Source organism: Drosophila subpulchrella, chromosome 2L (assembly GCF_014743375.2).
Source record: "Drosophila subpulchrella strain 33 F10 #4 breed RU33 chromosome 2L, RU_Dsub_v1.1 Primary Assembly, whole genome shotgun sequence".
In the NCBI taxonomy this organism is placed as follows: Eukaryota; Metazoa; Arthropoda; class Insecta; order Diptera; family Drosophilidae; genus Drosophila; species Drosophila subpulchrella.
In genome coordinates, this window is record NC_050610.1 from 10,866,656 (window position 1) to 10,881,441 (window position 14,786).

Sequence of the window (14,786 nt, forward strand, 5' to 3'; positions counted from 1 at the left end):
CGCCGCTATGAGAAGTTCTTCCTTATATGGCGGCAACCGGTTCCGGCAGTAATTATCAACCAAGTAGGCTACAACTTGAAGTGTCTGGAATATTTCCAAGATGTTAAGGTCGCCCTAGGGCATAGGCTTTTATGTGACTTACGACGGGAGTGCATTAAGTAAACAGTGAGCATTGGACAGACGGACCATTGGTATCTGTATAGTACAGATAAGAGCTGCAGTTACCGCTGCAACGCCCCCACCTTAAACGGTTTAAATATAAACCGAAAGTTCAACAAACTAATCGTTAAACCGCAGCGGCCATTCAATTCAGGTTCGGTTTCCTTTGCCGCATGCGGGTGATATAGTATGTATGTGCCCACATATCCATTTAAACAGTAGCGGCCAAGGTAATAGCACAGTTGAGAAGTACTGAATAATATTCTCTAAAACTTAAGAGTTAAAACCTTTCTTAAGCGATTGATAAGATCTTATTATATTGTTGAAAATGTCTTTCTAGTATTTATGATATTGCATTTTTTGTGAGTATAACTCTTTTGTAAACCCTAAAACTTATATCAGTTTAAATCTTTCTTAAACGATTGATAGATCTTATGTTATTCTTGAACATGTCTTCCAAATTTTTATAATACATATCTTTGTGAGTATCACCCTTTTGTAAACCCTACAATGATCATAATGTAACACTTATTTTTTGTGGGTATCACCCCTTTTGTAAACCCTACAATGATCATTTCATTTGACCTCCATTGTATGGTTTCTTTTATGCATGTAAGGCGGTATCTCTGGGAGTATGTATGTACATCTCGTACTTCTTTGGTCCCACAAGCCTGGTAATTACTCATCATGCGGTTGATGAGCCATGACGAGCTTCGACTTCGAGTTCTGGATGAAGTTGCGTCACGGTGACTCGACTTAAATCGTTCTGCATTTCATGTATATATACGTTTGAATTATATGTCTTTCCTGCACTTGGATCAGTTCAACGCACTGAATAATTATGTAAAAGTTAGTGTTTAATGCCATTGGAATATTAAGTGTACTATGAGATTCAGAACAAGTTTTTCCAAATCAAATCAAGAATAATTCCTTGATATTTACATTTAAGTTTTGACCAGTTTTAACCAGTATTCCAATTAGTGGCTCTGAAACCCACTGTACATTCGCTTTAATTTGATTTTTAATGCATAGACGATAAGCAGCGATAGTAATCGAACTTTGATGTCAAATAAACAAGGTATCAAGAAACTACTAAAATAAAACTATTAAGTAAAATTGTTGCCTCCATAAAGTGACGTTGATGTTGTTACTCAAGAATACTTTCAACAGATAACCCTCAAATTTCGTCATAGAAGCTGTTTGCATCTATTATACTGAAATATAAATATTAAACAATTGCTGAAAAAACAATTTTCTAATCGTTGTTTGACATAAACAAGTTACGTGAGTGCAATAATCACAAATCATTCAAAAATAGAAACTGAAGATACAGAAAACTATTAAGTATTTGTGAGTTCCAGAAATTCAATTAATGAGGCTTCGCCAGTTGGGTGGTATATTTAATATATTCATTGAGGTTTAATGCTGATAATGCCATAGTATTTGATGATCATCTAGTTGACATGCGATCTTGACTCAGGTAGCTAATGTCAAGTACGATCGTAACAACTTTGCAACTGGTTTTACACGATATTATAAGTGAGAAACTGCTGGCTTTTAGACCAGGCGAATTAACCACACTATCATTTGCGGGTTCAATGTCTATGCAAATCGGTATCTGATTACTTAATCAGCAATCGCACAGATGAACTTTGGCCGCAATAGCTGAGGAAATTGCTTCTGGGTGCGTCTGGATCCATTTATTTCTGAATACATTAAAACTATATAAAACGTGTTTTATATTTGCGACTTATTTATTGGTCGCATCCATAAATATAAACCAAGAAATTATTTGATTAAGACTTTATACTACTTAATTACTTATCAGAGATATGTATTTGGTCAACGGATTACAAACTCCAGTAAAGCCATAACTGATTGTAGCACTCTCAGTTCCAATCTGAGATATTACTGTGTCAAAATAAAAGTACTTGAACTTTTTATAAGGGAGATACCAAAACAAATCTTATCTTTGTGTACCGCTTTAAATAGCAAAAGAATTTGCGATACGAAAAACCAATCATCATAAATACAAATTTCTTTATAGAGGGGGACACAAAAACTGTTAGACCATTATGACCACCAACAAAGAACCCCAAGATAAGGGGCACGGAAAAACAGAACCCACCAAGAATGGAATATCTGGAGGTGTGGGAATCATGAAGCGCTTGAGAAGATCAGCCTCTGCCACGGAACACAATCTAAGCAATCTGCGAAACCGCAAATCAACTCAAAACCTATTCGATCAGCATGGCAATCCCATCGATCTGCGGCAGTATCGTAAAGTCTTGGATAAGGATGAGAATGGAAATGGAAATGGGAATGGAACGAATGGATCTGAGAAGAAGCTGAGATATAGGAGAACGCAGAGTGTGACTCGTGCTGAGGAAATTTCGAATAAGGAGGAGAAGCAGCGGAGGGCTCAACCAGGCAGACCGATCCATCGACCCAGAGACTCCCTGTTCTCCTGGAGCTCTGGATTTACTAATTTCACAGGACTGGTTAACTGGGGTTTTCTGCTGCTTTGCATTGGAGGCCTGCGGTTGGGTCTAGAGAACCTGCTCAAGTAAATATTACGGAAAGCTAAACTAAAAAGCAATTTTAACAATATTATTCCTCACTGTTTAGATATGGCATTCGCATCAATCCCCTGGACTGGTTCTTTTTCTTAAGCGGTCACAATGAAGGCGAGGGTCACAATGCCCTCATCCTTAGCATTTGTAAGTTCTTAGATCCCAAATATTACCAATCCCACAATCTTAACCATTTAACTACCCTTTTTTCCAGACTCTCTGGTTCACATTTCCCTCTGTCTGGCTGTGGAAAAGGGTCTTGCCATGGTAAGTACTCACTTTGATAGCATCTAACGCCTAACTTGTTTGATCGCGATTTTAGGCACATAATTAGCTTGAACATGGTTTATCTATTTATATGATAAATTTTAAATATCGAATTATTGCTAAAATAAGAACAATTTTGGACAGTACAAAAGTGTTTGACAAAAAACGATTTGTTCCTATGAGAGGAAAGTGTAATACTAGTCAGTACTTTTGAAGCATTCCGAAACGAAAGCATATTAACTTTTAAAAACATAACTATTTATTGTTTACAAAACTTACATTTACGTACAATAGATACAATTTCCAATGACAATAAACCGGGCATGCAATGAGTGATTACGATAAGAGTTGCGAATGTATGGCGAGGTTTGATTGCGATAAATGAGCCCAAGTCATTTGATTCCTTTAGGCAATGCGTACACCAGCCTGATCACAATATTTCTGCAGCACTTGCTTGTACTCCGGTTCGAGGGGTGCCAGCAAAGTTGGCAACTCTCCTGCCCTGGACTGCGCGAACTTGGAAAGCGATGTGGCCAGATACTGGCGGGCATCTGTGATCTCTGCCAGGTGATCCTGCTGGTTGGGCTGGGCATGAGTTAGTTGGGCAAAGGCCACTTGATAGCCCGCATCGGGATCCTCGGCAACTCCGGCAGACTCTCCTATTTCGAGTCCCTTTAATTTCTCAGGTGGTCGCTCGAAAAGATCGATTAAAGAGTGTAGCAGTCTTGGCCAGAAAGCCGCGTACTGTGGCTGCAACATTTCCGGCGTTTCAGTGAGCAGTTTTGTGGCACCGACAGCCACCATTTTGCGATCCTGTTCCTTGGGAACCTTCCCCATCTCAGTGATGAGCACGCGATCCAGCAGCATGCCAAACATGTTGGGCTGTATCTCATCTATCAACTGAGCCAGCTGACCGCCACTGTACTTGATTACATAGAAGCTGAAGAAGACGATGATGCCGCTTAAATACTTGGGCGTCTTCGAGAGAGACAATCGCTGGAAAAGCAGGCCAAAGATCTGACGCAGAGTAGGCTGGATTTCAGCGGCTGGGTAGTAGGAAAGGAGATTCTGCAGCAGATAGAAGCCTTCGTGGTCGTTGGCCTTGGAGGCAATCATCTTCTGGAAGATCCCAAGGATTCCACTCTGTAATGAAATGGATGAAATTGGAATCAGTAAATTTATTTCTGTGTTATCTCTCTACAAGTTTACTCACCAATTTACCCAAGGCTTGAATCTGAGCTGAACCCTGCTTGATGAAAGCTGAGATAAGCCGAATCAAGGGCGTGACATTGCCCGTACGGTCCCAAAGAGCTGGAGACAACAAGCAAGGGAACAGAGCCCAATATGGTTCCGGTATGGAACCAGAGCCCTCCCGAACTTCCAACAGCACTGAAAGCATTTGAAAGACGTAGGGCATAAATTCTACAATATCCTGCTGTAGAATGCCTTGGAAAACGGGGAACAAGGCCTCCTCAAAGGAGCTTACAGCTGAGGCATCGGCCTGGCAAACAATCCTGTAGAGACGTAGGTTTAATAACATTTCCTAAAAAGGTCATTCCAATAACTTACTTGATGGACAGAGCCAGCGTTTCGAAGAGATAGTGATTAAAGTGCGGGCGCGAAGGATTCTTTGCCACCTGGGTGAGAATCTCGGTGAGCCGAGGAAGGGCAACACCCATAAAAGGCAATGAAGCCGATTGCAAAACCGCAAAGCTTCTCATGATAGCTAAAAAGAAAAAATAGACTCGTTGTTATACGAAAGAGAACTGACCAATTCGCATCTCAAACTCACCTTTCATTACATACTCATTCTCGCCGGATCCCGGCAGCGAGAGGGTTGCAAACAATCCGCTGATGAGTTGAGTTGCGTGAGGTCCAAGAACTTGAGGACCAAACACCACCGCGTTGCTAGCATCTTTCATGGTGAGGATCTTCTCCACGGAGCAGGCAGCATAGCTGTGTACCACTGGGCTTTCGGCGGGAAGATGTCTGATGAGCTGCGGCAGACAGTTGGCCAGAACCTGGGGACCCAAAATGCTGCGGAATACCATTACGTACTTAATGGCAGCCGCCTTTAGAACGGGTATTTCGTTGACTGCAAGATGAGACATATATTAGCTTGATGGATATACAATTTTGTATAGTTAACTTACTGTTGGGTCGCTCCAGTTCTGGAATAATCTGCTGAGCACAAAATTCCGGCAGTGGCACCAGCTCCGAGGTCTGTGTGATACCATGCTTTTGGGTTCCACCTCGAGAGGCCCATGAAGTGACCAGATAAATAGCCGTATCCTTTGACCTCCAATTGGCAGCCGGATTCTCCTTGTACTTGGTCAACAATATCTCCAGATACTGACCAAAGATGCCAAAGATCTTTTGCTCAAAGTTAATGGATAGAGTCTTGACCAGATCGCAGGCCGCCCGACGCCGAGTGTCAATGTCAGAGCCCTCAATGTCCCGGCGAATGTACTCCTCTGGACTGTCCTCGAATATTTCTTCATCTGAGGGCCGAATGTCCAGATTGGGAATGACAACTTTATCGCAGATCTGCGCAAGAATCTCTGGGTTCTCGAAAATGCTCTGATAGTGCTGCCGCTCAGCCACAACGGAGAGGAATTGCAGGGCATGGGAAACCAACTGGGGAAAAAAAAATAATATTAAATTTGAAAATTATAAAATAGGTTCTTGAAAAAGCTAACTTATTTCTATCACTCACCGCGTCGTACTTGGTTTGCAGGCTAGTCTTGACCAGCAGCTCCCAGACTGCCGTCACGAATTGCTCCATGAATGGCTTGAACTCCTCGTCGTACTTCTTGGCATACAGGCAAATATTCTCGCAGACCTGCGTGCGCAGATGCTCCAGAACCCCCGCATCCTCATCATCGCCAGTTCGCAGCGATGGCACATCGACGGCCAGCTGCTGAATAAACGCCCCCATCCACGTGTTCATATTGTCCTCAAAGAACTCTGGCAAATCCTGGGAGTTTAGCGAGAAGAACACTTTGTTCACTAACACCAGAGAGCCGTAAATGACCTTCAGAGCCTCCGCATTGTTCTCATGCACCTTGGTCAGCTGCATGGTGGCCTGGAGCAGATCTGTCAATGGCTTGGCCATGCGATCCAGCACAAATTTGATCTCCTCCCACAGAGCCTGCGACTTGAACTCATAGCGATAGCGCTTGAACAGCGAGTGAGCCGTTTGCAAGACGCCGTTGATGACATTGAAATCGCCCGAGGCGAATCTCTCCACCATCTCGTCGATGAGCTGTGGCCATTTTTTCGGAAAATCATGCTTGCCAATGATACTGACAGCGTCGCTTAGTTGTTTTTGCAAAGCCACCGGCGAGTGAAGCATCAGCGTTACGATCAGGGTCTTGATTGTGTTCCTATCGCTTTCGTGGATGCGATCCGGACCATCGGTGTCCAGGTGGGCCGCCCAATTCCGCTTCACATAGTTCTTGAAGGCAATGGCGCCCGCCACCCGTGTGGTCATGTCCATTTGGGCTTTGTCTATCAGGTTGAGCAGTAGAATAGGGTAATTCTGCTGCAGTTCCGTGGACTCCAGGAGTTTTTCGGCTGGAAAATTGGGGGGAAGAGAGGGAGAACTTGTTAGAAAAGATGTTTGGGGGCTCAGACAAATGTTTTAGAATTTGGGTAATTGGGTAGAATGAACCATTTCCATAAAATCAATATTAACAGCGATTTTAAAAGATATTCCTTAGAAAGGATGCTTAGCACGTGTGGGCTAAAGATTCCCATACTATAATAATAGCTATAATGATAAAGACCTTTGATTTAAACAGGTCTTGGAAAAAAAGCTATAGAATAAAGGGATGTGCTTTAAGATGAAGCTGGGAAACAGTCTTATCAAGACCGGAAATCTTAGCTCAACCGAGTGTAGACAGCATGTATTCCATAATATTTTATAGGTCTGGAAAGCATGTAGAATCCTCCATAGGGTTTTTAAAAACCGTATTTTTCCCAAGCGTCGCCAAAATCATTTCCCGCGCACGCACACAACACGCATGTGCAGCTGTGTGCGTGCCGTCCGTGTGCACACGCATTCCCACACACACACTCACCCGGCCGGCGGACATTGGGATCGGCGCTCAGCGTCTGCTGCAAATAACCGGCCAGCAGCTGCAAATTCGCCTCTGTCACTTCCATTTCGAGTCTGTTTTCTTTTCGAGGGGCTAATTAGTTTTAAGTATTATCACTGGGGGGTTTTTCCTCCGCACTTTTGCAACATGAAATGAAATCGCAAATGGCTTTTCGCACACAATGCTCGCGGATCTGGAGATGGGACTTGGAACTATCGGTAGTTGGAGTTGCGGTTTGGTGATGGGAGAAATTACCGTTACTGGTTATCGATAGTTGTTTTATTTAAATGTACTTTTTTATCTTTTAAATAACATTTAATTTTTAACCAATTTTCCAGGAAATCATTGCCGAAAGTTTAGGCATCTTTATCCAGATTGTTAACATTGTGGTGATGGTCTGCCTGCCCGTGGTCACCATTCACCTTAAAGGGCATGCCTTCAGTTTGAGTAAGAATAAAAAGATAGCCACAAATAATATATTTATAACTTTCGTATTTTTATAGTGGGTGCCTCAACTGTTTGCTTCTTTTACTCTGTGCTGTTTCTAAAACTCTGGTCCTATATACAAACGAATATGTGGTGCCGACAGACCTACTACCAAAAGAATCCCCGGGAACGTCGACCCAGCATTACTTTAGCGGAACTGAGTAAGTTTAGATAACTAAACCCCATAACATATTTAATATTTTTCTTTACTTAACATCTAGAAAATGGGTTTTTGGATGGCGGTGAAGAAGATGAGGACGTTTCAAAGTTGGTGCAATATCCGGATAATCTCACCTACAGGGATCTCCTGTACTTCCTTTGTGCTCCCACACTCTGCTACGAGTTGAACTTCCCTCGAACTTCGCGCGTGCGCAAACGCTTTTTGCTCAAGCGCTTGTTGGAGGTGGTGATTGGAGTGAATGTGGTGATGGCTTTGTTTCAGCAGTGGATAATTCCCTCGGTTCGGAACTCCCTGATACCGTTTTCCAACATGGATGTGGCATTGGCCACCGAACGACTCCTTAAACTGGCGGTTAGTATAGAAGGAGTTTATAAAATTCTTAAATTATAAATTTTCTTAAAATTTCTTAGTTACCCAATCATTTGTGCTGGCTGTGCTTTTTCTACCTGATGTTCCACTCGTTCCTAAATGCGGTGGGAGAGCTCTTGAACTTTGCCGATCGAAACTTTTACTGTGATTGGTGGAATGCCAATAATATTGATACCTTCTGGCGGACCTGGAACATGCCAGTTCACAGGTGGTGTGTCCGTCATCTTTACATCCCAGTGGTCCAAATGGGCTACTCCTCAAGACAGGCTTCCACTATTGTCTTCCTGTTCAGTGCCATCTTCCACGAATATTTAGTAAGATAGGCGATATATTAACTTCCTACCTATTTTAAATTATTTTTGTTCTGATTTCAGGTTTCCGTTCCCTTGCAAACCTATAAGATCTGGGCCTTCATGGGCATGATGGGCCAGATTCCTCTCTCAGCCATTTCCAAGTCGATTGAGAAAAAGCTGGGTCCCCGAATGGGCAACATAATCGTGTGGGCTTCCATAATACTCGGTCAACCTCTGTGCATAATGTGCTACTATCACGACTACGTGGTTCAGCATTTTAAGCACTCACTCAACGGCACCGACTACGGCAGTTAGATTGCGTAAATCACTCTTTTTGGGATGGTTTATCTGCACTGTTGGGTCCGTGTACTTTTTGTAAATTATAAGCCAGAATGCAAGTTAAGAAGGAAACTTGTGATTGCCAGAATACAAAGCTGATTTTGTATGACTTTTGCACATGCATGTAGTACTGATGAACACAAATAGATTGTTATTGAATGCATTTGTTAATGAATTTAAGTGTCATGTAAATAAAACAAATTTTAAACTCATAAAAAGCGACTCTTAATTTAAGATATATAAAAAATATTTAAATAAACACACATCGATAAAGAAAGTTAGGCATTCGATAGATCCACCCTCGGAACTCACAACGTATCGATGCTTAACGGTCCTACTTAATCCCAGACAGAAAATATCGATACTGCTATCGATGTTTCTCCACCTCTACCAGCCAAGCCAAAACAGTGACAATTTTTTCGTAAAATTCAGAAATCAAATTGAAGTCCATTTGAGAGCCAGACATTTGTGAATTTTCGGTGACTTTTTGCTGTACGAATACGGCGTAATTGTGGCCCTACAGTCGATCCAGTTTTTACGGTACAGCTCTTAACTATACACAAACTTTTTCGTCGGCTTTTTCGCGACGCCCGGCACATACATACACCGTCGCATTTTTGGAAAGTGTGTATATGTTTGTGCCGCTGTCTGATTAGAGTGCGTCTGTGTGCGTGTGCAGCTCGTGCTGGGGTCTGAAAATTTTTCCTACATATATCAGTGCCCATTGCATGAGCCAGTAGTTAGGAAGCAATTAATAAAAAAAAAACAAAAAAAAATGTTACTAATTTCCAGGACCCTCTGGCGAAGTCATCAGCGGCTTCAGCTGCAACAACAACTCGTGCATAGCTCATCCAGCGGCGGTTTATTGGCGGAAAAGCATATTCGGCATCGGAGCACCCCGGATTCATTGGTTTCAGCGCAAGAACCGGCTGATTGTGGTCACGTAAGTGCTCGTGAATCACTCCCTTACCATGAGATCGCTCCATGATCAATCCCTCGTTCCGATTTGCAGATCATGAGTGGCAGATATCGTGGTGGCGGTGGCGGCGGCGGCGGCGGCAGATTCGGAGGACGAGGTGGCGGTGGCGGTGGTGGTGGTGGTGGTGGTGGTAACTTTGGAGGAGGAGATGGCGGTGGCTACAACGACTTCGACAACTACCGCGGTGGCGGTGGCGGGGGCGGAGGTCCCGCCTTCAATGACAACTTCGGTCCCGGTCCCGGGCCAAATCCCTTCAACAGTAAGTAGATCCCAAGATATTTTAAATTCAGACCATTTAATGTATAACTTTGAGGAAGGCCATGTTTTTCGTATGGTTATTTAGCTTATAAGCTTATTTTACATATTCCTTAAAGCGTTTTTCAAAAAAAATCTAAGAAATCGAACCTAATATTATTTTTAAATTAATCTTTTATGAGTCTTTTAAAAATTTGACGGCATTTTTCTTATCTACATACGTTCTAATAAAATTGCTGTTTAGAATTAAAAGAAAAGTTCTGTAGAACAATTAATTAAAATATGTAAAAAAAATTTAATAACATTTTTATTGAACTTTAATGAACTTTAATGATCTGAACACGTTGTAAAACATTTATGAAACAAGAGAGAAGACACAAAGCGATTGTCTCCAAGATTGCATACTTTATTTTCTTATAACTTATTAATAAATGGTCTAATTAGAATCATTTTTGGCATGTAGATGGGTATTGATAATCAAAACAAAATCCCTTTTTCCAAAATCTTCAAAAATGAAGGCGCTAAAAATTTTAGCACCTTGGGCCAAATCTCAACTTTTTAGCTTTCGTAGTTTTCAAGATCTCAGCGGACATGGCTATATATGTATATTAGATTTACTCAATGAGTAACGGGCATAAAAATATCGATTAGTTCCAAGGGAAATAATAAGCTGCTTCTTGCATGCACATCAGATCCATTAATATTGTATTACATTAACCATATACTAACCATAATGCTCTTTGTTCTAGTGGGTGGTCCCAACATTTCCGGCAACGATCTTATGCAGCTGATGAGCGCCATGGCCAGCAACTTCAACATGAACTCGCAACCCCCGCAGCCGATGCGCCAGAGTTGCGGCGAGTTGCGCAACCACCACTGCGGATTATTTGTGGAGCTGACCGGCAGGCTGATCAAGAAGCGGGTTAATCGCTTTGCAGAGCTGCGCGATCGCAACGGGGGAGCCTGCCAGCTGGTGGTTCTGGAGGACAAGCATCCGCGGGTGGCGCGCCGCATGAACAACATGCCTGAGAACACCACCTTGACCATTGTGGGTCTGGTGATGCGTCGTCCGCACAATTCGTGCAATCAGACCATGCCAACCGGCGAGATTGAAGTGGAGGTGCAGGACATCCTCAACATTCACTTCCCCACCAGCGGGACTAAGCGAGCTGGTGACAAGCGCACCTACAGCACCATGGTGCAGCAGCAGACTAACCTTGGGATAACCAGCACCGAGTACAAGATAGCCAGTGAGTGGAAAGGACGGACCATTAGATGTTGGTTTATCCTCAAATTTACTTAAAATAATTTTACAGAGAACGAGAATATCTTAAAGTACTTTGAGAACCGCGATCTCACCTGCAACGATCTGCGTCGCGAAGATGTGGGCAAGACGGTGACCCTGGTGGGTTGGATTCCGTCTACCAAGAATAACAAATTTCTACAGCTTAAGGATGGTTATGGCCAGACTCAACTTATGATCGAGGATCAGTCGGTAAGTGAGGAAATTCCTTAAGTAAATATATTTTTAAGTGGTCTTCAGCTAACTTGACAGTAAAAGTTTATTAAATATGCTACCGTATATCACTCTTTCAGCTTAGCGACACCTTCCTATCGACACCAGAGCAGACTGTAATTCAGATAGTGGGCAAAGTTTTGGGCAGACCCAAAGCCAATGTTAATTTGGTAAGCATAAAAAGTCCGTTTATAAATCACAATTTATATTATAAAACTTTCTTTAGAAATACGATACTGGTGAGGTGGAAGTTAGTGTGACAAGCGTGAAGATCGTGAACCCAGACGATCCCTACGACGGTCCCATCAAGGCCAAGGAGAAGCAGCAGAAGCTGTCAATCGACGATCTGGAGGCTGAAGAGGCTGCCGCCGAAGCCTCGGGCAATCTCAGCAGCAATAATGGAGAATCCAAGGAAGATGGAGCGGATGCAGACCCAACTGCTAATAGCTCCAATACTGTGGAGCAACGAGTCAAGGTAGCGGATACCAACAAGTTTGCCGATCGCACACACAACTGCGGTGAACTAACCTCCAATGAGATCAACGAAAAAGTAATCATATGCGGCTGGCTAGAGTTCCAGCGAATGAACAAGTTCTTTATACTTCGGGATGCTTATGGACAAACTCAGGTTCTCTTGTTGCCCAAAACAGTGGGTCTAGAGGATTATGTGGAAACGGGCGTGCCCATTGAATCGATTGTGCGTGTGGAAGGTACAGTGATACCTCGCCCAGCGGCCACCATAAATCCCAAAATGCAAACTGGACATGTTGAGGTGGAAGCAGATAGGGTGACTGTTCTCAACCCAGCTAAGAAAAACCTACCGTTTGAGATTCGGAAGTTCAATCGCGCTGGCGAACGCTTGAGACTCACTCATCGGTATCTGGATCTGCGCTTTACTGATATGCAGCACAATCTTCGCCTCCGATCGTCTGTTATTATGAAAATGCGAGAGTATCTGATCAACTATTTGGGTTTCGTTGAGGTGGAGACACCGACCCTCTTTAGGAGGACTCCCGGTGGAGCCCAAGAGTTTGTGGTGCCCACTCGTAAATCAGGACACTTTTATTCGCTCGTGCAGAGTCCACAGCAATTTAAGCAGATGTTGATGTCCGGAGGAATAGACAGATACTTCCAGGTGGCTCGTTGCTACAGGGATGAAGCGACGCGTCCAGATCGTCAGCCAGAGTTCACCCAATTGGATATTGAGCTTTCCTTTACCAGCCGGGATGACATCATGCAACTCATTGAGGAGACACTCCGCTATTCGTGGCCCAAAGATTTTCTTCGGTTGCAAACACCTTTCCGTCGCATTACCTACGAGGAGGCACTCGAAAAGTACGGTTGTGACAAACCGGACACTCGGTTCGGTTTCCTTCTAAACAATATCTCTGAAATCATTGAAAAGAGCGACGATTTCAAGGAAAAGTACGAGGATCTCGGCGCATATGCCATCGTGGTGCGGGCAAGTGAAGCCTTTTGGAATGGAACTGCCCGGAAGCATTACGAGGGTCTCGGTAGGGAATTTAAGGGCACGTTGTTCGTACGTAAATTCGGTCCAACGAAGGATGTGCAAGACAAGCTCGGCAACCTGCTGGGCGAGGAAGTTGCCACCGAGGTAGCCGAGAAGTTTGATCTCGAGGAGAACGACCTGCTCTTTCTGGGCATTGGACCGAAAGTGGAAACTGTAAGTATCTAGCATCTTTTACTAACATTTATGTTATATGAATACAATATTTTGTTTTAATTTGCTTTTAGCGCACTCTATTGGGTCGCATCCGACTGGACTATCACGAGTTTTTGATCGAGAACGCTAAAATAAAGAAGCAGAATGACTTCCGCTTCCTGTGGGTGATCGACTTCCCGCTGTTCGAGCGGAATCGTGAGACCAACCAGTTGGAGAGCGTTCATCATCCGTTTACCCTACCACACAGCGATGATCTCGACAACTTTGCCACGAGCTGCGAAAACATGGAGAACATACGCTCCCAGGCTTACGATTTGGTCCTAAACGGCCAGGAAGTAGGAGGTGGTTCCATTCGAATTCACGATCGTGACATGCAGCACTTCATACTTGAACAGATTCTAAAGATCCCACATGATCATTTGTCGCACTTGCTCAGCGCATTGGAGTCTGGCTGCCCGCCCCATGGTGGCATTGCCTTGGGTTTGGATCGCCTGATGGCCATCCTATGCCGCGCACGATCAATTCGTGATGTGATTGCATTCCCCAAGTCACTTAACGGGCGTGATCCGCTCTCAAACGCTCCGGTTCCCATTTCCGAGGAGGAGATGAAGCTGTACCACCTTTCGGTGACAGAAGATGAAGAGACCAGCACAAACAACACGTCACACGAACAGGAGGACGACGATCCCGACCAAGAGCGTGCTCCTCCATCTCCGATGTCGGCGACCAGCGACTCTGAGCAGCCGGAAATGGATGTGGATATCAAGGCAGAGCCTGATGACGAAGAGAAACCTGTACCAGTAAAAGAGCCAGTCAAGCCGCCAACCAAAGCGGCAGTCAAAGCAGCTCCCGCCGCCGAAGTACCCCCACCCGACGAGCCCGTTTCACCGGTGGCTGCTACGCCGTCCAGAGTCAGGCGGGTCGTCAAGAAGAAGGTCTAGAGCGGCGGCTTATTAACATTACGGATAACGGATTAGCATTTTACTTGTAAGCTCAGTAGTCAGGACGGAGGATGGCAGCTGGCGGACTAAATAGTCAGCCATACAGCAAACACAGCGGTCGGGTCGAAATGGCAAAAACCCTTTTATACACACAGTTGTACACCATAAAGGATAATATATGTACCCACCCCGGATCTTCTCAACGGATTTCAATACCAGAACATAGAGCCTAGGACAAACTAATTATAGACTCACATCCCGACCCGGCTGTCTACATTCTTCAAGTCCATTTCTAATTATAATGGCAACAAATTTACTACAATTTACAAAATATACAAACCAGCTATTGTATTCGGAATTGTTTAATTATACGATGCTTGAATTACAGTTTTCACTGTGTTTCCAAATTTGAATCTGATTTCTAGTCATCGATTGTGTACGATCGGTGTTTACACTCAACGAATATTAATTTATGTAATAGAACGGATTAAAATGAAATTGTATTAAACTGAATTACTCAATTGAAATGTCCAAACAAATTATCTGCATAATGGAAATTTGTTCAAGAAAATTGTCCGATTATTTAACCAATAACATTCAGCACATAGGATGTAAAATTATTTGTATTGTCTGATTTTTAAACC

The 14,786-nt window shown here is 43.5% G+C and overlaps 4 protein-coding genes across 6 annotated transcripts in view; 2 read left to right on the forward strand and 2 right to left on the reverse strand.

Annotated features, from left to right (window-relative positions):
- The window catches only part of LOC119546383 (trans-1,2-dihydrobenzene-1,2-diol dehydrogenase), a 23,379-nt gene extending 20,194 nt beyond the window's left edge, over nucleotides 1-3,185 (reverse strand). For both annotated transcript variants that reach the window (XM_037852620.1, XM_037852619.1), the window contains exon 1: nucleotides 3,012-3,185. In XM_037852620.1, coding sequence (XP_037708548.1) covers nucleotides 3,012-3,075 — 64 coding nt within the window. In that variant the 5' untranslated portion in view covers nucleotides 3,076-3,185. The remainder of the gene's footprint in view (nucleotides 1-3,011) is intronic.
- Nucleotides 2,230-8,743, forward strand: LOC119546384 (diacylglycerol O-acyltransferase 1). The gene is made up of 8 exons (XM_037852623.1): nucleotides 2,230-2,725; nucleotides 2,788-2,879; nucleotides 2,947-2,999; nucleotides 7,438-7,546; nucleotides 7,603-7,746; nucleotides 7,807-8,117; nucleotides 8,177-8,449; nucleotides 8,510-8,743. Exons 1-8 carry the CDS (start codon nucleotides 2,235-2,237, stop codon nucleotides 8,741-8,743), a joined length of 1,707 nt encoding a protein of 568 aa, XP_037708551.1. The 5' UTR covers nucleotides 2,230-2,234.
- LOC119546381 (exportin-2) lies at nucleotides 3,236-7,297 on the reverse strand. Its single transcript, XM_037852616.1, has 7 exons — nucleotides 7,082-7,297; nucleotides 5,716-6,575; nucleotides 5,153-5,636; nucleotides 4,792-5,094; nucleotides 4,569-4,725; nucleotides 4,213-4,513; nucleotides 3,236-4,142 (listed from the first exon to the last, which is right to left on the reverse strand). The coding sequence occupies exons 1-7, from the start codon at nucleotides 7,164-7,166 to the stop codon at nucleotides 3,405-3,407; spliced, it is 2,928 nt and encodes a 975-aa protein (XP_037708544.1). The 5' UTR covers nucleotides 7,167-7,297; the 3' UTR covers nucleotides 3,236-3,404.
- Nucleotides 8,744-9,145: 402 nt separating the features above from the next.
- LOC119546131 (aspartate--tRNA ligase, mitochondrial) lies at nucleotides 9,146-14,681 on the forward strand. 2 transcript variants are annotated; one of them, XM_037852233.1, is made up of 8 exons: nucleotides 9,146-9,307; nucleotides 9,560-9,710; nucleotides 9,780-10,005; nucleotides 10,751-11,251; nucleotides 11,318-11,496; nucleotides 11,598-11,687; nucleotides 11,744-13,201; nucleotides 13,273-14,681. In XM_037852233.1, the coding sequence occupies exons 3-8, from the start codon at nucleotides 9,783-9,785 to the stop codon at nucleotides 14,140-14,142; spliced, it is 3,321 nt and encodes a 1,106-aa protein (XP_037708161.1). In that variant the 5' UTR covers nucleotides 9,146-9,307; nucleotides 9,560-9,710; nucleotides 9,780-9,782; the 3' UTR covers nucleotides 14,143-14,681. The 2 variants fall into 2 exon arrangements, with proteins under 2 accessions (XP_037708161.1, XP_037708160.1); XM_037852232.1 differs by lacking the exon at nucleotides 9,146-9,307 and having other exon boundaries at nucleotides 9,543-9,710.
- The last annotated feature ends 105 nt before the right edge of the window (nucleotides 14,682-14,786 follow it).